Consider the following 23,002-nt stretch of genomic DNA (forward strand, 5'->3'; position numbering starts at 1 on the left):
TGAATTGTGAACTCTTTTTATTTCGCAGAGACCCTCTTACCACACTTTGGCAGCAACTTTGAATACAATAACACATTGATTTCCCATGCAAACTCGCGTACCACATGATCACGGGTAAGGAAAACATTAGTTAATAACAAAACCTAATAAATCCTGGTCTAAGCCCTGAAATGAATGAAAATCTCGCAGTGAACACTCCACGAATCCACTTTGTGCCCAAATGTGGGCGTGAACAAACAAACGCTAAAATATAGGACACGTCATTCGGGTGGCATCCCGACTGAGTTTCACACCTGTATATACATTTCTTTTTTTCATGAGGCCAATTAAGCGTTCGTTCACTGCAAAGTCATAACAGCTGGACCCTCCTAGAACCCGCTTGAAGTGAAGCTTAGCTACCAGGGTTTGCGTCACCAAGCTGTTTCCGGTCTTTGTTTTCATCAGGTTGATCAGAGAGAAAACTCTCTCCACTGTTGCACTGAAGTCCGGCAAACAGAGAAGCTTGTAGACGAAGTCGCTCAAAGAGGGAACATTGGGCTCCCGTCTCCTTGTCTGGCGTCTCTCACTCGTTTCCAAAAGCGTTGAACGCTCGCATCTGCCGGCAGGTCCATTTCTGTATTGCGGAGCAGTCTCCATTCTGCGTCAATTTTGTCCATTTCTCTTTCTGGCACCAGAGAAGGGAATGAGGTGGCAAGTGGGGCTATTGAAGAAACCCGCTTTTCGATGACAACTTGCGGGTCGATTGCCTCCAGTCTCTTCATCTGGACGTTGTCCAATGGGAATCTGGTTAATATCTGGCTTGCCGTACCTCGTACCTCCTCCCGGCTCGACCACGCCACCTCGATCCCTAAAACGCTTTCCCCTCATGCACATGGCGCATAGCCAGATTCTCAAAATCAAGGTGGTGAAGAAACAGCGAATAAGGAACCGATTCACATCGAAAAATAAAAAAGGCCCACGCGGAAAGTAAAATTTCCCTAGATTACAACAAAAATCCCTTTTCCCCTAAACAACGTTCAATTCCCTAGATCTAGGGGGAAATCCCTAAGGTTGGCAGCACTGGGTAGCGGGCTTTTTAATAATAATAATAATTGGTTTTTGGGGAAATGAAATGGCGCAGTATCTGTCTCATATATCGTTGGACACCTGAACCCCGCCGTAAGGGAAGGGATAAAGGAGGGAGTGAAAGAAGAAAGGAAGAAGAGGTGCCGTAGTGGAGGGCTCCGGAATAATTTCGACCACCTGAGGTTCTTTAACGTGCACTGAAAGCTGAAGACCAATTGAAGAAGCATAAGTTGACGTAATAGCTATGGCTGACTGTAGGGCTGCTGCTTGAGTCATCAGATCGTTGTGAGTTCTGCACACCGTTATGTCATCAGCGTTCAATAAGAACTTAATCTCATAGACATCATGTAAGCGCCAATCAAGGGGGATAAAAGCAATATTGAATAATGTTGGCGATAATACTGATCCCTGGGGTACGCCGCGAAGAGGCACAAATGATCCGACGGCCTCACCACTGAGGCGTATGGCAAAGTGTCGGCCTTCAAGGAAGGATTTAACAAAATTGCGCAGTCTCATTAATTACTGAGTTAAAATCGATTAAACATAGTCACGAGACTAGTTAATTACGACGTCACAAAATCAGTGACGTCACCAATCACCAATTCGTATACTAATGACGTCACCAATCAGTCAGCAATTGGGTTGCTATTTTGATTTACTATGGGGACCGCCATATTGAATTTCTCGACCTCAGAAAATTTCACGCCGAAGGGAGGTGGCAGCAGACCCCAAGAAATCTATAAGCGTGATGAATAAGAGCTAACGCTCTTCAACATTCAGAGGGCACTTAAGACTTCTTACGTGCTGTGAAGGCGAAAGCATTAGCGTGTCATCTTGAGCGTTCGACCTCGACGCAGGTTGCGCACTGAGAAATGAAGACGTGCCTCCGAAAAAAATTAATACTGTTTTTTGGTGAAAGGATATGGCGCAGTATCTGTCTCACATATCGGCGGATACCTGAACCGAGCCGTAAGGGAAGGGAAGGGATAAAGGAGGGACTAAGAGAAGAAAGGAAGAAAGAGGCGCCGTAGTGCAGGGCTCCGGAATAATTTCGACCGTGATTTCGACCACCTGGAGATCTCTAACGTGCACTGACATCGCACAGCACACGGGCGCCTTATCGCAGCCGCCCCTGGGCGGCTGCGTTTCGATGGAAGCAAAACGCTAAGGGCCCAAGGCGCCCGTGTGCTGTGCGATCTTCGATTCCAGAAACGCTGAATCAACAAATGTCCGGTTACTTGGTTCGAATACCTGTCGCGAGCTAGCCTCTAATCTGAGACATGCTATATGCAGCGAGATGTCGTATGACACCGCCCACAACAGTGTACGATGAATGGTTGCGTCACAGTTTTGATACGAAAATTAATAATAATTGGTTTTTGGGGAAAGGAAATAGCGCAGTATCTGTATAATATAGCGTTGGATACCTGAACCGCGCCGTAAGGGAAGGTACAAAAGAGGGAGTGAAAGAAGAAAGAAAGATACTATAATTGGTTTTTTGGGGAAAGGAAATGGCGCAGTATCTGTCTCATATATCGTTGGACACCTGAACCGCGCCGTAAGGGAAGGAATAAAGGAGTGAGTGAAAGAAGAAAGGAATAGGTGCCGTAGTGGAGGGCTCCTGAATAATTTCGACGAAAATTGGTTTCCGAGGAATATTTTTTTTTGTTGAAAAATTGGTTTTTAGGGAAGGAAATGACGCAGTAACTGTCTCTCATATCTTGGTGGACACCCGAACCGCAAGGGAAGGGAGGAAGGTGGAAGTGAAAGAGAAAGAGGTTCCGTATAGTGGAGGGGTCCGGAATGATTTCGACCACCTGGGATCTTTAACCAACCCGCCGCGGTGGCTCAGTGGTTACGGCGCTCAACTAGTGATCCGAAGTACTCGAGTTCGAACCCGACCGCGGCGGCCGCGTTTCGACGGAGGCGAAACGCCAAAGGCGCCCGTGTGCTGTGCAATGTCAGTACACGTTAAAGATCCCCGGGTGGTCGAAATTATTCCGGAGCCCTCCACTACGGCACCTCTTTCTCTCTTTGTTCTTTCACTCCCACCGTATCCCCTCAAGGCACGGGGTAGGCGTCCACCTATAATTGACAGTTCGCACAGCACACGGGCGCCTTTGCGTTTCAGAGAGAGGAAACCACGCGCTCGACGAGAGGGACAGGGTCTGTGCTGCGGACGACGGCGCAATACTGAGGAATAATAATAATAATTGGTTTTTTGGGGAAAGGAAATAGCGCAGTATCTGTCTCATATATCGTTGGACACCTGAACCGCGCCGTAAAGGAAGGGATAAAGGAGGGAGTGAAAGAAGAAAGGAAGAGAGAGGTGCCGTAGTGGAGGGCTCCGGAATAATTTAGACCACCTGGGGATCTTTAACGTGCACTGACATCGCACAGCACACGGGCGCCTTAGCGTTTTTCCTCCATAAAAACGCAGCCGCCGCGGTCGGGTTCGAACCCGGGAACTCTGGATCAGTAGTCGAGCGCCCTAACCACTGAGCCACCGCGGCGGGGCCAATACTGAGGAACGAACTGCTCTAAAAAACGCTCGATGCGGTCTGTCTGTTGTTGCCACGAAGAAAGAAAAGGAAAGTGCACAGGCCTGCTCACTGGCTCAAGCCGAGCCACAATCGCTACCACGTGCAGATAGTAGGAGAGTTGAAAGATGGGATAGAGAGACAGGATAGTAAAGACGCGCTAAAGACAAGGCCGATCCCGGAGGCAGTGCAATACCGGGCCAAACGGTGGCGGAAGTGAAGCATCCTTCAAACTCTCCGCCAAATTTCCAAAAATAAGTCCAATTGGACCCGTAACAGATACTCTACGGGGTACGGACATTCGCGCATCTAGCTCCAGATGGCTGATATATATTTTTTTTTAATTTTGCTCCGACAAGTGATTTATCTCCTCATTATTTCACGTGACGTAACAGGACGGAGATGACGTTTGAGAAAGACGAGTGTTTTATTGGATGCTGATATCGCGTCAGCAATATGAGCGCGCTACCCGACAACGCCCCCGAGGAAAAGCGTGCCAACGTCGTCATGCAGCGGGCTGGAAAATGCACAGATGGTCGTTTGCATCGCAAAGGTCAGTGCATGGATGAGATGGCTGCGCGTTGTTCAGTCACCGAGCCTCCGAAGCAGTGCTGGTGCATATGGCTCTTTCGCATCTGGCGGAGCTGTTGTCGTTGATGAATATGTGACCATCCATGTCGCTGTGAGTGCTGGCAGCTATGCTCATCTGTGGACACAGTTAGCCGGGGCGGGCGGTTGTCGGTCGATGGATGGCAGAAGCCCAGTTCATTCCCGGATCACGGCAGTGTGCCGTCCGATCACGGCTCCAAAGCGAAGCATGCCAGGATCAGCTAAAGCATTTCCTTTCCCCACCAACCAATTTCTAGACAAACCTCCACACACCCAGAAGGAACCAGATAATGAATTTTTACTGATAATTGAATAGTGTTGTTCGCAGAGTATACTTTGAAAATGAAGATATGAAAATTGGTTTTGAGGAAAGGAAATGGCTCCGTGGGGCAAGGGAGGAGGGTTGGAGTGAAAGAAGAAAGATAGAAAGAGGATGCGTAGTGTACAGCTCCGTAATTTCACTTTAAGAGACCATTGGTTATCTTTCCTTCGATTGTCATGTCTTGACCTTGTCCATTCCTTCTTGATTTCGACAGGGTTAACACCAGCTCCGCTTGTTCCCTAACTCAATTAGCTCTCTTCCCGTCTGTTAACGTTACACCTATAAAGAGAGAGAGGTTTTATTGCCTTGAAAGGCAGAGAGGTTGGCCTGAAAAACCTATAAAATCTTTTCCATAGCTCACTGTGATTTTTTAGCTAAAAAGGATTGGAGCCTTTTCGTTATAGCCCTCAAGTTTCTGCCCCATAGGTGAATACTGGCTAGATACAATTGCATGCGTATGGTTATGCATACATATAGTATACATAACTATATGAGTATATGCACCGTATATGAAGGACAACGTCAGTGATGTAGGACCGAAAAAAAACTGAAAACATGAAACACTGCAAAGCAAAAACGCGGGCGCATCGGTATAGAAAATGTGCGAAAGGTGGAAGGATATAATGTGTTTTTTTTTAATTCAATAAGGCGGCATCGAAACAGCCGCGGCAACGAATACCTCGATAGGCGTTGAAACAAAGATAGCTGATGAATAATGCGTCCCAACACCCTGCACGCCCCGTCGCGAGAAGTGGCCGAAGTTGTTTTGCCGCATCTGCCGATCGATCAAGCTCGCTCACTAACAACGCACAATGTGCACGCGCCTGTGAGTGACGGCACCGTTCTTTCTCTTGACTACAAGCAGAAACAAGTAAAACAATGTGACCTATTGTTTCGTAGCCGGAGGCGTATACACAACCCCTGTGGCCTGAAGTCGCCCAGGGCAAGTAGCCAGCAAAAATATCATCACTCAGTACAGCCGCTGCAATCAGCTTGTGATGTGAGCGCGTTGGCTGCGGACTGGACTGCAGCTCCTGCTCAAGTCACTGCGTTCGGATTTTGCTTTCCTTCGCAGTACAGTGTTGTCCAGGGGCTCTGGAACGCTGCTCGGGGTTTTTACGTTTCTTTCAGTCGGTAGAGTGTGTGTTTAGTTTAGTTGATGGGGTTTAACGTCCCAAAGCGACTAGAGAGTGTGTGTGTGTGTGTGTGTGTGTGTGTGTGTGTGTGTGTGTGTGTGTGTGTGTGTGTGTGTGTGTGTGTGTGTGTGTGTGTGTGTGTGTGTGTGTGTGTGTGTGTGTGTGTGTGTGTGTGTGTGTGTGTGTGTGTGTGTGTGTGTGTGTGTGTGTGTGTGTGTGTGTGTGTGTGTGTGTGTGTGTGTGTGTGTGTGTGTGTGTGTGTGTGTGTGTGTGTGCGCGTGTGTGCGTGTGTGCGCGTGTGCGCGTGTGCGCGTGTGCGGGGGGGGGGGGGGGGGGAGTGACACGCCTCTCACTTCCTTCGTAGAGATTCAAGCTGACCTCAGTCACGAGATGCAATTATCAGCGAAGCGCAGATTTCCTGCACCGCGATCGTTGTTGCAATGAAGTTTAATGCTAATAGCTTGAAGGCTGGGTCTTAATGTTGCTCCAGAAAATTAAAAAAAATCTAGAAAAAGAACTCGTTATATCCTCGCCAAATCCGGCGTATACATTGTAATGCACATTTGTATTTTACGAAATTAGAAACAAAAGCATCACTTGTTTAGCCTTATAAGTCACGTTTGCAAGAATTGTGTAGCAAGAGGGGCACTCTAAGCAAGCATCCAAATGAGTTGCTTTGTCTAAGTCAGCCTTCTGCTCCCAGCGGCCAAGCTATACGGTACCAGGTTTCCCAGCATGATATCATTTGTAATTTTGATTTAAATACGCATTCGGACGTCTCGCATGCATTTAACTAAATATACGCCATAGGACGTAATTGCATGTTTATGAAGACACAGATATCCGTAGCAATGAGCATGAAGAAAACTCATAGTGAAAGAACTGTTGGAACAAGGGCTGCAACTTTTTTTTTCTCTGAAAACACGAAAACTTGAAAAACGCAGTTTGTTTAACGCTGACAAGCCGAACTTTTCATCGCGTTTGACAATGATATACCTGACCTAACTGGTACACAAACCGAAAATGTCACAGGCCAGGAGTCAGAGGACAAGGAGCGATGCTTTTTCTATACACGTATGGTCGCATAGGAGTGCGCAGTATGCGAAAGAATACGATCGGTATAATTTGCTCAGTTGCTTGGACGCCGCAAGCTCAAGACAAATAATCGGATTTCAAGCAGAGGGCATTGTATTGTCTTAAAGAGCTGTATGATGATGACGTCGGCCTTTGGACTGCCTGTGTGATGAAGCGTTGGACAGGCGCAGCCAGTCGAAGATGGGGGAAAGATAACAAGCATAGCACGAGTAAAAGAGATTTGCTTGATAAATGGGGTCTAAAAGCGTTAGTATTTCCGTGTCGTTAAATTTTTGTCTAGGCTGTAGGATATAGGGTCTTTACTTCGAACTACGCAGCGGAATATATTTAGAGTGACGCAGGGCCACAAATGGGCTCCCACCGCACGAGGCGGATTTAAGGTTGCTTGACGGCGGAACTTATCTCTAATCCGTCAAGGCAACTGTGGTCAAGACCCTTTTCCCAAGAATCTCGCCCCAGAGAAGTCGAACACCAGGCCAGGGAAAAACTTATTTGTACCCATTAGAAAACCGGTATACGTCACCAAACAGCGACACATGTCTTCTGCGAAGAACGCTTTGTGCAGAAAAGGTCGCGTCATCTGGCGGCGCACTTTGTGTTAGGACAGACAATAGCACCGACAGGCCGCCCGTCTGCAGGCAGTTTGTTCCCCAGCGGCCGTTAATCGAACATACTGCGTTGCTGGCAAGGTAAGGCCCCAATGTTTTTAGAGCTGTGTATTGCAGCGCCACTGTTGAGGTCTACGGAGCACTTTGAGTCCGTCAGAATGTTTGAACACTCGATGATGTTGCTGATTCGGAGTTCCCGGGTTCAAACCCGACCGCGGCGGCTGCGTTTTTATGGCGGCAAAACGCTAAGGCGCCCGTGTGCTGTGCAATGTCAGTGCACGTTAAGGATCCCCAGGTGGTCGAAATTATTCCGGAGCCCTTCACTACGGCACCTGTTTCTTTCTTCCTTCTTTCACTACCTCCTTTATCCCTTCCCTTACGGCGCGGTTCAGGTGTCCAGCGATATGTGCATACTGCGCCATTTCCTTTCCCCCCAAACCCATTATTATTGTTATTATTATTATCATTATTATTATTATTATTATTATTATTATTATTATTATTATTATTATTATTATTATTATTATTATTATTATTATTATTATTATTATTATTACTCTATGATGCGTTTACGGGCGCTTTTGTAAGCTGCCTTCATCGTAAAGAAATCTGTGCACTTAGGGTACATTTCCATAACTCGCACTCCCGCAATCCCCTAAAATGGATGCAGAGCATGGCTGTTACAGCCATACAGTGGGGTGCGATAGTTACAGCTGCACTCCCTTCCCGACTGCTTCATAGTTTCGTAGGTCTTCCCTGCTTTACAGTTGCACAAATGCCACTGCTTTAAAAAACAATGGTCTTTTTTTTTTCGCTGTGTGCACTCCAAGAGGGAAGCTGAACAGTCCCTATGAAAAGCTTACGACGACGTGCTTCAATACGCACTGGAATAACGACATCCCAAGTCTAATTTCCGGAGCCCTCCACTACGGCGTCCCTCATGCATATAGCCTTGGTCCCTTCGGGGCGTTAAACTCCCATAAACCATAAACCATAATTATGATACCTAGATATGTCTTTCACGGCGTATCTGCAACTGCTTGTGGTGCAATTTTATTTCTGATGTCTGCGATGATCACGGCTCCGCTTTTTGGAAAATATTTGAGTAAAATAAACACCTTTTTCAAGGCGCCAGCCATCAGCAAACCCGTTTGCACTGTAGACCAATGATAGAAAGGGCAACGTAATTAACCGAGAGGAACACAACCCGGGGATGAGTCACACAAAGCTACCTAGGGAACAAAGTTCAGCACAGAATACGCTCATACGTTCGTCGCGTTGATATACTCCATTTCAACTATCCTCCATTTGGGGTCCTTTGGCGCTCAGCAGTTCAGCTAAAATAATGCAGATAATTCTCATATTATGGCGGCGCAGATCGCAGTCATAGCTGCACGCATAAAGCTTTTATCTGTTCTTTATTGGGAAGCTAGAATTGCTCACATCATTTTTAAAGTAGGCTTGATGAACAAATGGACGGCGATGGCGTGCTTAGCACACCTTAGAAAAATAGAAAGAAAAAATAAGGGTGTGGATCGGGGGCCTTCATTATAGTAGGATACAACTTGAGAAAACAGTAGTTAGTAAAAGTGGACTATGGTCCGCGGCGTTCTGCATTAATACGATGCCCAATCACAACAGTAAACAAAATCAGCTTTTTATAACTGTATTAACAAGGCATCGAAATTCTAGAGCTTATAATTTTTACTTGTGATTAGATTCTTATTTAGGTAACAATAACGGCTTTAACAATGGTCCACTTTTTTTGTCGTGCAGGAATTCTGTGCGGCAGACTTGAATGTGGGCGAGCTCCACTGCGGACTTAAGCTGTATCCGACTGTAGTGCTGCGACCTCAAGGAAGCAAATCCGCTTACTCTGTCCGGTGACATGCAGCCCTCTGGGCCGTGCTAGGAACCCACTTTGAATCAGTTACGCCAGAGGTATCGGTTTTTTGTGCGCTGAATGACAACACAATAAAAAACTTGACAGGATAGAGTTTTTGCTGTGCTGTCCTTCTGCGCTTAAAAACTAATTCCAGTAGTGCACCAACTAGCCTGCAAAAATGTCGACGCCAAAGGCACTGCGCTACCCTTCAGTTATTTGGTAGGCCCTAAGGCAGACAAGGGATAAGGGCTTTGGGCACGCAGCGTGGTACCTGTTAAAAGAAAAAAAAAGGGGGGGGGGGTACATCTATACTAGGATACAACTTGAAGAAACTGCAGTTGGCAACAATAGCCCATGGTCTGGGAGGTCCAATAACAAATCGCCACAGCAAAGGAAAGTAACACCTCAGTATTTCATTTTGCTAAACAGGCCAGAGGCATCAAAATTCTTGCGCTTCTAATTTTGTCAGGCGATTACTTTTTGTTTACGTAACAATAACAGAAATATTAAAATACGCGCACCACTGAAGCAGTGCACTGGAGGTAGAGCGCCGAAGTGCTACGTGAAAAATGGTACGCTTGAAAGTGGCTTGTGGTTTGGTTATTTTTAGTTCCAACGTACTTTGTGCACAAATACTACGCATACGCATGAAGCATAATAGGTAGCCAACCTACTAATGCCCTGCAATTTCTAACGGCGCGGTCGTTGTGTAACGAAGAAGACAACACATGTGCATTCCTCTGGTGATGCGCACTTCTGTGCAAGCAATAGAAGTCTCCCATATTCCGCTTGTTTAATGTTAAACAGCGCCACATAAGCGGAATACGGCGAAGGAAGGGCTGCATAACTGGGGCGTCCACTGATTTCTGTTCATTACATTCGCAGGTACCAGCGATGCTGCAAAAGCTTTCACAACCCCTACACGCGACCATCTTCGCCCTGTTGGCGTCCAGTGGCGCCATCCTTCGGTGCCTGTCAGCTCACCAGGAAGAGAATGCTTGTACCACTGTAGAAAGCCAAAACGAGGAGCTGGAAGTTGTGGTGAATACTACCAAAGGTAGAGTCAAGGGATTCATCACGAACTCATCGCAAGGAAAGCCAGTGCGTGTGTTTTATGGTATACCTTACGCCAAGCCTCCAATTGGAATGCTGCGTTTCAGTCGTCCTGTGCCAAACGACCCGTGGACAGGCGTATTCAACGCCACAGCCAAGCCGAACTCGTGTGTCCAGACCGTGGACGACACTTACGGTAACTTCAGTGGCAGCGTCATGTGGAACGCCAACACCAATATGAGTGAGGATTGCCTCAAGCTAAACGTCTGGACGCCCGTTCCATCGAGCAAGAAACCTCTGGCAGTTCTTGTGTGGATCTACGGCGGTGGCTTCTACAGCGGCACGTCGACGTTAGACGTGTACGATGCGCGCTATCTTGTCTCGGAGGAAGACGTGATCGTGGTTTCGATGAACTACCGCGTCGCGTCGCTCGGTTTCCTCTCGTTCGGCAACGAATTAGTTCCCGGGAACGCCGGCCTGTATGACCAGTGCATGGCGCTCAAGTGGGTGCGAGACAACATCGCAGCATTCGGGGGCGATCCCAACCGCGTGACCTTGTTTGGCGAAAGCGCCGGCGCCGTCAGCGTCGCCATGCATGTCTTGTCACCTCTGTCCAGAGGACTGTTCGAGAGAGTTGTCCTTCAAAGTGCTTCGGCAGTAGCACCCTGGGGCTTCAAAACCAACGAAACGGCTAGAGAAGCGGCTAGAAGACTTGCTAAAGCTTTGTGTTGTCCGGAAGAACTGGACAATAAGACACTGAGCTGTCTGCGCGATAGAGACCCAAAGGAAATTGTGTACAACGAAACGAACGATGGTGGTGTTGTAGATTTCGCGTTTGTCCCCGTCGAAGATGGTCATTTCCTTCGAAAATCGCCACAAGCGTTGATCGCAGAGAAGGCGTTCCAAACCAACATCAGCGTTATGCTTGGCTCCAACCTAAACGAAGGCTCTTATTTCCTGCAGTACTTTTTCGGATTCTCTGAGAAGGAACCAAACCCGAATGTCACTGAAAACAACTTCACGGATACCGTGCAAGCATTGTATCCCTTATTGGGAAAGCCCCCCATGGACGAAGTCTTGAAGCAGTACACTAACGGTACGGTGCCATCGACATCAAAGGATAAATTAGCAGCTCTGGACTCGATCACAGGTGATTATCACTTCACCTGCCCAGTAGTGCAGTGGGCGGACATCTTCATGCAAGCAGGAGTGGCAGTGTACGAGTATGTGTTCGCGCGCAGGGCTTCCCACGACCCGTGGCCCCGATGGATCGGTGTGATGCACGGCGCGGAGGTGGCCTTTGTGTTCGGCGAACCTTTTAACGGCACTCTGGAGTACGATCAGGATGACAAGACTGTGAGCAGTCGCATGATGCGGTACTGGGCAAACTTCGCCAAGACCGGGTTCGTATGTATATATATGTGTCGCTGTGCTCATGTTACATAGTGCTGTAAGCAGTTCTCATCTCCAGGATCGAGAAGAAGAATGTTGAGTGGCGTGAGGCCCTTTCCAGATGCTTGATGCCGGTCGGTATACGCATGCGCTTTAAAGGAATTTAACTGTATCCACAAACGTATAGTTTCAGCGTTTACACGATCTTCTCCCGGCATGTAATTATGTAATTTTGCAGCGCATGTGCATTTATGGTTGGGATATTTTTGGAAAGAGCCTCTGCATTAACATCTCCACGAGCTTTCCGCTATATGTGCAGTCTAGCCTGTTGTGAAAGAGGCAGTGCGGGCAAGGAACTATTTTTTTGTTTATTTTTTGGTCTATATAGCGAATGTATACGCCCAATGTAAAATATGGCACTGCCTAAGTCCGGCTCAGGGCTGGACAGGACTCGGTGATCAGGCGCTTGCAGTACAACGTACTAGCCAATAGCCAACGTACAGAGCCCGGTTAGGACGTGAATATCAGGCCCTAACTTGAAACTGATTTGAACGAAATTCGATTTAAGAAGTAATACGTACTGACAGAAAGAAACTGAAGGACTATTTTTGTAGGTTCTCAAGGCCACTGACTCTTTTATTCTTACATGTATGGGTAATGAATTAGACGAGATCAATCAGCTTATTAGTCATTAAATTTATTTGTGTTTTCCATTTGAAAGCTAGAAGCATTGAAATACTGGCTAACAGCAGAGCTGCCTTCAGCACACAGAAGGCACCGACCGCCATCCTTCGACCTGTATAAGCCCACACTGATGGTGCCACAGCGATTTCCTGATGTGGGAGTTTAAGAAGGTCCCGGCGCCTTCATTATCAAAGGCATATTTTCCAAATGCATTCAGTGCATCCAGTTGACTGGAGACACAGGGTCACAGGAACCTCAGTAGTTGAGCTAAATGTTACCACAGACGCAGAGACGACTACATGCATGAGTATGATGCCTTTGACTTTCAGTTTAAAAAACACTGCTCTGCAGTGCTCTTTTTAACGGTGTTAACGTCCATATTCGTAGCATTAATTGCCAGGTTCTTGCCGGTGGGGGGGGGGGGGGGGGGGGGGGCGTTGCAACCTCTCGACGTGCAGTTGTATTTGGAAGAAAAAAACACTGTGCCCGGAGGATACACCTATGGTTAGTGGTACGTGACACTGCCTCCACTGCAGAAGGTCTGTCCCTTGGTCTTCGAAATAGCTTGGTGCAACGAACTGCCGTAGGAAGCATTCATGTGCGTCAAATAGCTCGTTATGTCAGTGTTATTTAGCTCTTTGCGCTATATTTTTCGAGACGCGCAAAGGCTTGGCAGGAGCGATGAATTTGTCTGACGAAGGCGATCATTTGCTTTTGTACGGACGGTGTGAACAATTGCATCGTAAGTGCCTCGTTGTGAAGAGGAAATTTGTAGGTCTTCCTGCTGGCATTCAGCGCATAAGAGTCATCAGTTTTCTTCAGTATTCATCGGTGCACAGCCGTGTTCTTTCGAACAGCAGAAAACTTGGAAATAAGTGTTTTGTGCTTTTTTTTTCCACGTAGAAGCCAATTAATAGCTCTCAACTGTAAGCCGTTAGTACGTTACTATGACCCGCTGCGGTGGCGCAGGGGGTGTAGCATTCAGCTGCTGAGCCAGGGGTCGCGGGTTCGAGTCTGTTCTTAGAAAATACATTTGAATCGTGGCGAAATGCCAGATCTCCCATGCAGTGAAACTTCTTTGGAACTTAAAGAAGCCTGCAAGTAATCTAAGGTAATTCAGAGCCCTCTTCTATGGCCTGTTCCATAGCCCACAGTATTACGTTGGCGGATCAAAATAATAGTTAACGAAATACTTACTCCGTAAGGCTATATGCACAGTATAGACATCTTAGCTGGAAAGAACAAAAGTGTCTGTGGAGCGGGGCGAAAAGAAATTAATGAGGTTGATGACAGGGCGTATTAGACAAGCTTTGTCCTTTAGATGCAGCTTCACAAGCCGACCTCTGACGCCAAAACTATGTGCTGGGTGGAGCAGGACTGGGAGTGTTCACGACCTCACAGCTGTCGAGGCGTTATTAAGGTCAACATCCGCTGTCCAGCTCCTCATCTAAGCTGCAGCCACACCCTAATACTAAAACGGTGCAGCCTTTCATCTCTTAATTATCAGCTACCCCATATATTAATTTCCTGCCGTTGAAGGAAGCAAAACCAACGAAATGGACAATTCACCTATTCACTATTCACATGTACAGAGCACGAAACTCGAACGTCTGCCCGTTGTCATCATCGCCCCTTTTGTATTCGTCCAGTTGCAAAAACTTATGAATATGCAGAGTAAGACTGCACAGCAATAAAATTTAGGGGTATACACTGATTGGTGACTGGCACTTGGCATTAGTAATTGATGTGGCTGGCTAGCTGGGGCTCAGTGGTTTATATGTACAGTGCAACCATGCAACAGGCACAACGTGCTTTCAGCTCTGGAGCCACAGTAGAGTCTGCGCAGCTACTGTACCTGGTTTCTGCTGCTGGTCGTAAACTGCTATGCTGCCTCTCAATGTAAACTTGTTACGGGGCACTGCACAAATGTACTATGAGCTCGGCGATGACGTCATCATGTGAAAAGAAAGAGCGAGAGAGAGCTCTTTAATAAAAGACAGATTCCAGCTTTCGTGAATATTCTCTGACATGCTACACTGCGTAGATTGAGGGAACTGGGAAGTAAAGATGGAAGTAGGGTGCTATAAAGTCAGGCGTGGTTCGCGCGTTGTGTTAAAGCATGTGAAGAGCCTGAACTTGTTTGAGTTGGCTTGGACTTTAGTGAGACGGGAGAATACGGACATGCTTAACTCATTTGGTGCAAGGGAGGGAGGGGGAAATGGAGAGGAGAGTACAGAAGTAGATGGAAAGATGAGGGAGTAAATTGCATGACGCTGGATGACTTTGAAGTAGGAAACGGGCAGGTTGGGATGGAAAATGAGAAATTTCGCCGTCCTACTGTGAGCAAAAAAAAAAAAGCAGCTGTTGTGTCGACGGTGTTGATGTTACTCTACTCTACGCAGGGACCCCAACCTTCCTGAAAATGGAACGTTGTACAACTCCACCTGGCCTCGTCGCACGAACCACAGCCGGGAACACCTGGTGTTGGACGTTAACGAAACCGTCGGCTGCGCTCATCGAGCAATCTACTGCGAGTTCTGGCAGAGTATTCAGAATAACTGGACCCGTCCGACCCCGTCGTGTTGATATTGGACATCGACTGACTGTGTGCGGATTAATTCCCGCATAATAATGAAAATTAAAAAAAAGATGCTTTGGGCATTAACCCTTGTGATCATGAGAATTTCAGACACAACTAGCGTTGTGCGAAACGCTGATGCCGGTCGGAGTGCTTAGTAAATGAGGGTAAGGATGTGGGATGTTTGTTGTGTCGGCTGCTACACTCGCATTAGCCTAACCGGTAAGCTCTGGTGAATGATTTTTTTTAGAAAGCGTTGGAGTAGCCGGGAGATTTTACCGGTCATGAACACGAGCATCCCTCCATCAAAGATTCTATATCAAGAGTTACATAATTCCATACGTTTTTGTGGATTAAGTATGGAACATATAGAGTCGGTACGGACTGCATGTAAGCCCGCTTGGAAACTGACGGACTGGTTTATGGTTTTGTGGTGGTTTAACTTCCCAAAGCGACTCAGGCAATGATGGACGCCGTAGTGGAGGGCTCCGGAAATTTCGAACACTTGGGGTTCTTTAACGTGCACTGACATCGCACAGCACACGGGTCTCTAGAATTTCGCCTCAATCGAAATTCGACCGCCACGGCCGGGATCGAAACCACGTCTTTTGGGCCAGCAGCCGAGCGCCATAACCACTGAGCCATCGCGGCGGCCCACTTACGGACTCCATATGACGTAATATACAGTCTATGGAAATCGGATGGGAATTATTTTGAATGCTTATGGACACTGTAAAAACAAGATGTGGATTTCGATACATTTTTTCATATCTTATGGACTCCATTTTTCATATATTTCATACAAGCGACTCATTTGGAACGTGTCATAAGGGATGGAGCTAAAGGTACGGGTGTTTGCAGAAGTGCACGGTAGGCGTGCGTCATGCTTGTGAGCTTACGTCCCGCACAGCCGCACCGCTGGGACCGCCTGCCATTACAGTGGACTGGCGCACCGCTGAACCGCCGCAACACTGCGCCAGGGGGGTACGAGGACTCCCACCGGTCTATGAATGTAAAGGGTGAATTTTTATGGCGCAAGGGCATATGTTGCCGAAGAGCGCCACGGCACAAGGTAGTTTTCATTGCACATGGTAGTGTCAAGGATCAATTTCCCAAGCATTTCACACTAAAGAAGCCGAGCACCAGGCAGTGGGGATAGAACCCCGCACCTCCCGTATGCGAGGCGGGTGCTAAAACGGCTAGGTCACTGCTAAGATCAAAGTGTAGAGAATGGCCTACTGCATAGATGGGAATTAACCCATTACGCTATCGCATTATACCTTTAACGCGTTGTTTAAGTGTCCCATCCAATTTTTTTTTCCAAAATGGTATTTACTACACGACGTTATGTATGCACAGAAAAGACTACAGATTATTTGCAAAGCACTCAGCTCATAGCTGCACTGCATTAGCTTGACAGAAGACAACGCAACTAAAAAAGCGGCAACGATAGACACCGTATCAACAGCGGAAACCAGTCCGATAGAAAGTCACTTTCATTATAAATAATAATATTAATTGGTTTTGGGGGAAAGGAAATGGCGCAGTATCTGTCTCATATATCGTTGGACACCTGAACCGCGCCGTAAGGGAAGGGACAAAGGAGGGAGTGAAAGAAGAAAGGAAGAAGAGGTGCCGTAGTGGAGGGCTCCTGAATAATTTCGACCACCTGGGGATCTTTAACGACGCTAAGGCGCCCGTGGGCTGTGCGATGTCAGAGCACGTTAAAGATCCCCAGGTGGTCGAAATTATTCCGGAGCCCTCCACTACGACACCCCTTTCTTCCTTTCTTCTTTCACTCCCTCCCTTATCCCTTCTCTTACGGCGCGGTTCAGGTGTCCAACGATATATGAGACAGATACTGCGCCATTTCCTTTCCCTAAAAACCAATTATTATTATTATTATCTTTAGCGTGCACTGACATCGCACAGCACACGGGCGCCTTAGCGTTTTTCCTCCATAAAAACGCAGCCGCCGCGGTTGGGTTCGAACCCGGGAACTCCGGATCAGTAGTCGAGCGCCCTAACCACTGAGCCACCGCGGCGGGTACTTTCATTATAAACGTCCCTGAATTTGAGCACCATTCGGCAGAAATGGCATCCGGGTGAAATAAGAAGTTTAGCGTGGTGGTATAACATGCGCGTTTTCCATAGGCTATGAAGTCCAAACAAGAAAAGATGTCATAGGTTGTGTGGGCACAAGGTAATGCGCAGTGCACGAATTAAAAAAATGGCAGTGGCTTAGCTCGGCTGTGCCGGGATATACGTAGCGAAAGCTAAGGCATAGCATGGTTAGCCTTGGTTAATCTTGATTGCAAGTCCAGGGTAGTCTGGTTGTCTAGCTATGTTGTCGCATTAAAGACGACACAACTGTGGTTGCGGCGCACGCGAGCTCTCTTTTTCAATCCTCCGGCATGCTAGACATTCGACGTAGCTGGCGCAGCGAGCGGAGGAGAGCGAAGCGAAGAGGAACGCGGTGTGACGTCATACCAAACAGCGGCGGCGGCGAGCCGCGCGGTGTGACGTCATGCCAGATGGCGCGGAGAGCGCGCAAAGCACAGTAACCATCTCACATATCTCGGTGGACACCCGCACCGCGCCGTAAAGGAAGGGATAAAGAAGGGAAGGAATAATAATAATAATAATAATAATAATAATAATAATAATAATAATAATAATAATAATAATAATAATAATAATTGGTTTTTGGGGAAAGAAAATGGCGCAGTATCTGTCTCATATATCGTTGGACACCCGGACCGCGCCGTAAGGGAAGGGATAAAGGAGGGAGTGAAAGAAGAAAGTAAGAGGTGAACAAAGCGTGGTTCGGGTGTCCACCAAGATATGTGAGGCGCGCGTTGTGACGCCATGCGGCTCCTCGTAGTGCGGCCACGGCGAAATCGCAAGTTCGCGGCCAGTAAAGCTTTCGCTCTAAAACAGTCTTTAACGTCCTTTGTAGCACATCTCAAACAGTGTACCATTGAACACTTTTAATGTTATCGCCGCAGCCCATCACGCGTCGTGTGAAACCGCAACGCAGTCTCGCGCTGTGCATTGCATGTCATCGGCACTATCAACTTCTATCTTTGCGCAAGTCACGAAAAAAATGAGCAGTGGCTTAGCTCGGATATGCCAGGATATACGTAGCGTGAGCTACGCTGAGCCGCTGAGCATTAATTGCCGCCCGAGCAGCAATTTCGCTCCCCTTCTCCATGGCTATACCACACTGGAAAACGCCCCGCTATATGTATACCACCACTGATACCTCTGCGCATGAGCACAAAATGAGAGGCGTTATCAAGCGGCTCCGGCGCAGCGTCAGACTTGGCTACTGCGCAACGGAGGCGCACAGCTGGGCACGCGCCGGCGCCAGTGCGTCTGCCGCTGCCCGCTGCTATCATCGGCGAGGGGCGCGCGGCGGTGTCGGCTCTGACGCGCCAGCTGTGCGCCGTGTGACGTCACTGCTCCCCGCGCATGCGCAGCACGGCTCTCCAGGAGAGACGCGAAACTGCTCAACCTCGGCCAGTGTAGCTCGCGCTATAAAAGGAAACGCGCTTTCAGGTAAGTGACATTGGTGTCCAACTGCAAAATGACATTGGTGTCCAACTGCAAAACCCTGCTTCTGCACAATATTTCTTGGTTAGAAATGCTAAACCCGGCTATTTTTTATTAACAAGTTTGTGTAATAACATGAAGACAGCTTTATGGCCGATGCACGAAATCTTGCTTTTGATATTGTGCGCAAACTTTCCTAAATTTGCTGCCTTATCGATCGCAACTTTGCGCGTTGGATTCAATAGCATGCGCAGGCAAGTAGCACAAGTATCGGCTTTGTTTACCAGTATTTTGGAAGCCAGGTTCGAGTATCGGCTTTGTTTACCGGTAGTGTGCATGACAGGGACAAGCTTTAATTGGCTCGCCTTACATGCAGCGTCATGTCTACTTGTGAATGTCTATGTGTTCAGTAACCTTGGCATGTGTACTGTTGGGACCTGCCCTGCAGCCCCCTGTGTTTGCTTTCCCGCGAGGCACCGTGCAGCAGCAGTCTCACGCATTCCCTTGGAGGAGGAACGCTTTCTCTTGTCAGTTACATTAACTGGCAAGAGAGGGCGCCAGCGTCGCTGCGCGGGAGACTGCTTGAGCCCCGCACGCGGGAGAGGGCAGGTGGCTGGGATCGTCGGCGCGAGCGGACGTGTCGCTCGCGGCTGCGCTCTTCGCCAGCGGGGCGAGGAAGCGACGGGGAGACTCGCTCCCGTCCGGCCTTCGGAGTATTCCTTGCCCTAGCGTGGGCGAACATTCGCTCGGAACCTTGCTGGTGAGCCGGACGACCTTGAGCGTATCTTGTTGCTAGCTGGCGTTATTAGCTGGCGTTATTGTTGCGCCCCGCCGCGGTGGCTCAGTGGTTAGGGCGCTCGACTACTGATCCGGAGTTCCCGGGTTCGAACCCGACCGCGGCGGCTGCGTTTTTATGGAGGAAAAACGCCAAGGCGCCCGTGTGCTGTGTGATGTCAGTGCACGTTAAAGATCCCCAGGTGGTCGAAATTATTCCGGAGCCCTCCACTACGGACCTATTCGTTCCTATCTTCTTTCACTCCCTCCTTTATCCCTTCCCTTACGGCGCGGTTCAGGTGTCCAACGATATCTGAGACAGATACTGCGCCATTTCCATTCCACCAAAAACCAATTATTATTATTATTGTTGCTGTAGCAATAAATGCCTGTGTGTGTCAGCCAATGTGTCGTTCCTTTGTTCCCTCAGAGCAATCAAGGCCCGCCGTGGTTGGCGTGCGCTCGGTAGCGTACGCGATCACGGGGTGGGGTCCGGGCGGCTTTGAACCGTGTCAGCCGCGATTGAGTGCGGAGAACGTATTTATATCTCCTCAATCCAACCCCACAGAACATATGTAAATAAAATCTTGAAGCGGAAATCTTCACTACGCCAGCTTTTCGAGCCGTCAGCGGGGCCGCAAGTTTGACTTTGAATATAGCTAAATGTCCGCGCGGTGTCAAGTTTCACCTTGAATGTAGGTAGAGGTCAAACCATAAGCATAACTGGCGGTAGGTTCGACACATGACGTAAGCTACAGCTGCGACACCAGCGGCTGTTACACCAACTATCTCGACTTTGACCTTCGACCTTTCATCTTTGATCTTGACCTTCCGTCAAGCGGGAACGCGTCTGCCGACATCGCACGCGCAGGTCATGAAAGTGGGTTATACATAACGACGGTGCACTTTGATGCGTTCAGCGGAACAGAGAGCGAGAGAGAAGTTGTTGCCAGGAAGAAAGAAAAGGAAAGTGCACAGGCCTGCCCACTGACTCAAGCCGAGCCACAATCGCTACGGCTCGGCTTGAGCCAGTGGGCAGGCCTGTGCACAATAGGTGTGATCGATGCGACGGCTGCCGTGGAGAGCGGCAGATGTGCGCTCCGTCACCGCGTTGCGGAGAGGAGGAGAATTAAATAATTAAATATTGGTTTTCTGGCGCCGCAGTGGCTCAGTGGTTAAGGCGCTCGGCTACTGATCCGGAGTTCCCGGGTTCGAACCCGACCGCGGCGGCTGCGTTTTTATGGAGGCAAGGCGCCCATGTGCTGTGCGATGTCAGTGCACGTTAAAGATCCCCAGGTGATCGAAATTATTCCGAAGCCCTCCACTACGGCACCTCTTCTTTCATTCCCTCCTTTATCTCTTCCCTTACAGGGCTGTTCAGGTGTCCGCCGGTATACGAGACAGATACTGCGCCATTTCCTTTCCCCAGAAAAACCAATTGTTATTATTATTAAACGAAATGGCGCAAGTATTTGTCTCACATATCGGCGGACACCTGAACCGCGCCATAAGGGAAGGGATAAAGGAGGGAGTGAAAGGAAGAAAGAGGTGCCGTAGTGGAGGGCTCTGGAATAATTTCCATCACCTGGGGATTTTTAACATGCACTGACATCGCACAGCACACGGGCGCCTTAGCGTTTCGCCTCCACCGAAACGCAGCCGCCACGGTCGGGTTCGAAACCGGGAACAGGCAAGGGTCGTCGGTTCAAGCGAGTTAGCGGGACACGAAATGAACGCGTTGTGGTGTGCACGACGGTCAAGTGTGTTGGCCATGTGTACAGATGTTACACAATGATAAATTGCAATAAAGTTCCTGACGTCATCAAATGGTCACATGATAAATTTCACGTGCAGCAGTGACTTGCGAAAAAGTTGCCAACGTCATCCAAGGGCCCCATGATAAATATCACGTGAAAACGACGACTTGCAAAAAAAGTTACTGACGTTCAAACGCAAGTGCTTTCGCCATAGAGTTTCTTGCTATTAACTAGAAGGAAAGCTGGCGCCCCGCCTGTGGGAGTTTGCATGGAGCTTCCTCGAGACCACCTGTACCACCATGGGCTCTCTAAGCATCATGGGGCGGAGAGCTACCGACTGCAGAAGGACAACTTTTGGCCAAAAAATAAAACAAACGTTGTTCGATAATCAAGAATGTCCTAACATTCGATATCCTGTCTATAAATTGCAACAAACGAGCAGAAAAGCATGTAAATGCAAAATTCGCCCAAAATAAGCGATGGCTTGCTATCCTATTGGCCAAGCATTGCAGAGCACAAAAGCCAATATTTCGTGCTAACAGGCAATATGTTTCTGAAAAAAATGTCGCTTCAACATTTCAAAAGGTTTTTCCACAGAATTTCGGAAAACAAAAACCTTTTATTGGCGTCATGTGCTGTTGCGTTTCCGCTACTATGGCTTTTGCGCACTACTTTTACGCCGAAGTCGTCTGCGCGCGGAGCGAGCCGTGGATACTGAATGGGACATCTCAGTAATGCCCCTCTGTGTTCCTGAAAAAACCTGCTGTCCCACACCAGGTAGCTCATCGCCCCATGATCATTTGCGCACCCATGCTGGCTCAGGTGCGGTGCCGCCAGCTCTCCCTCTAGTTAATAGTAAGAAACTCTACGGCTTTCGCGTTCCTCCAATGCAGCAGACTGCAGTGCTCTCAAATTTTTAGGCTGCCTTTAAGGCATCGATAAATCCCAGATTTTGTCTGCCAAGTAAGCCTGCACTCTAACCACGAATACGCCTTAATGGGGGTAAAAAGAGAGTAAGCTGTCCTCTAGCATACTCCGTTTTATAAAAAGAATCGCGTTAGAGGGCAGCTTACTCCCTTTCCACTCCTTTCTGTGTATAGTGTAAGTCGGTTTAATTTTTCAGACACGTGCAGCCCTGCAAGCCGCCACCATAAACGACAGCTCACTTCATTGAAATTCCCTGCCAGCTACGACTGTCTGCCACGGGGGAATGAATAGAACTGTTGTTTGAGATTTACGTACGAATAGGAAAGGCAATTATGTAATGCATGACGATGAAAAATCTCGGAGTAGTTATGGTGCAAATAAATTCTTCTGACATGAGCACGCGCATGACACGAGAAAACGACATTTCATTTCGGAAGCACATTATATCAACGAAGAAAGATTCTTTCTTTAGTCGCAACAGTACTGCATACTGATTATTTCAACCCCCTTCCCCCCCCCCCCCCCTCCCGGCAGAACTTTCTCTCGCGCGAAAGCAATTCGTGTTGCGACGACAGAACTTTTTGCAGTGCTATAAAAAATTTTCGAGGCTACGAAAGTTCGTTTTTGACAGCATTTCTTATTGCCACGACAAAATCTTTTGCGGAGTTACAGGAAATTCTGTTAGACGCAAGATACTTTTGTTGCATTTTCCGGGTGGTTGCACACGTCGCGGGTATTGTTATCATGACGCAACACAGAACCTCCAAGAATTTCAAGGTGAGGAATTCACTGGCACCATCGGATATCAATATTCAAAGCATTAAATACAAAATAAAAATACGCTCGGCTGCTAACCCGTAAGATGCGGATTCGATCCCGGCCGCGGCGATCGAATTTCGATGGAGGCGAAATTCGAGGGGCCGTATACTGTACGATGTCAGTGCACGTTAAAGAACCCCAGGTGGTCGAAATTTCCGAAACCTCTAACTACTGCGTCCCTCATAGCCTCAGTTGCTTTGAGA

The 23,002-nt window shown here is 48.1% G+C and overlaps 1 protein-coding gene across 3 annotated transcripts in view; it reads left to right on the plus strand.

Annotated features, from left to right (window-relative positions):
• Window positions 1-23,002, plus strand: part of LOC144107546 (acetylcholinesterase-like) — a 40,464-nt gene that overhangs the window by 1,420 nt on the left and 16,042 nt on the right. Inside the window, exons 1-3 of one of the 3 annotated variants that reach the window (XM_077640604.1) lie at window positions 4,127-4,158; window positions 10,146-11,716; window positions 14,792-15,049. In XM_077640604.1, the coding sequence (XP_077496730.1) occupies window positions 4,138-4,158; window positions 10,146-11,716; window positions 14,792-14,975 (1,776 nt within the window). In that variant the 5' untranslated portion in view covers window positions 4,127-4,137 and the 3' untranslated portion in view covers window positions 14,976-15,049. Of the gene's footprint in view, window positions 1-4,126; window positions 4,159-7,357; window positions 7,457-10,145; window positions 11,717-14,791 lie in introns of those variants that run through there. The other 2 variants (XM_077640606.1, XM_077640607.1) reach the window with 2 other exon arrangements.

This window comes from Amblyomma americanum, chromosome 10 (genome assembly GCF_052857255.1).
Source record: "Amblyomma americanum isolate KBUSLIRL-KWMA chromosome 10, ASM5285725v1, whole genome shotgun sequence".
In the NCBI taxonomy this organism is placed as follows: Eukaryota; Metazoa; Arthropoda; class Arachnida; order Ixodida; family Ixodidae; genus Amblyomma; species Amblyomma americanum.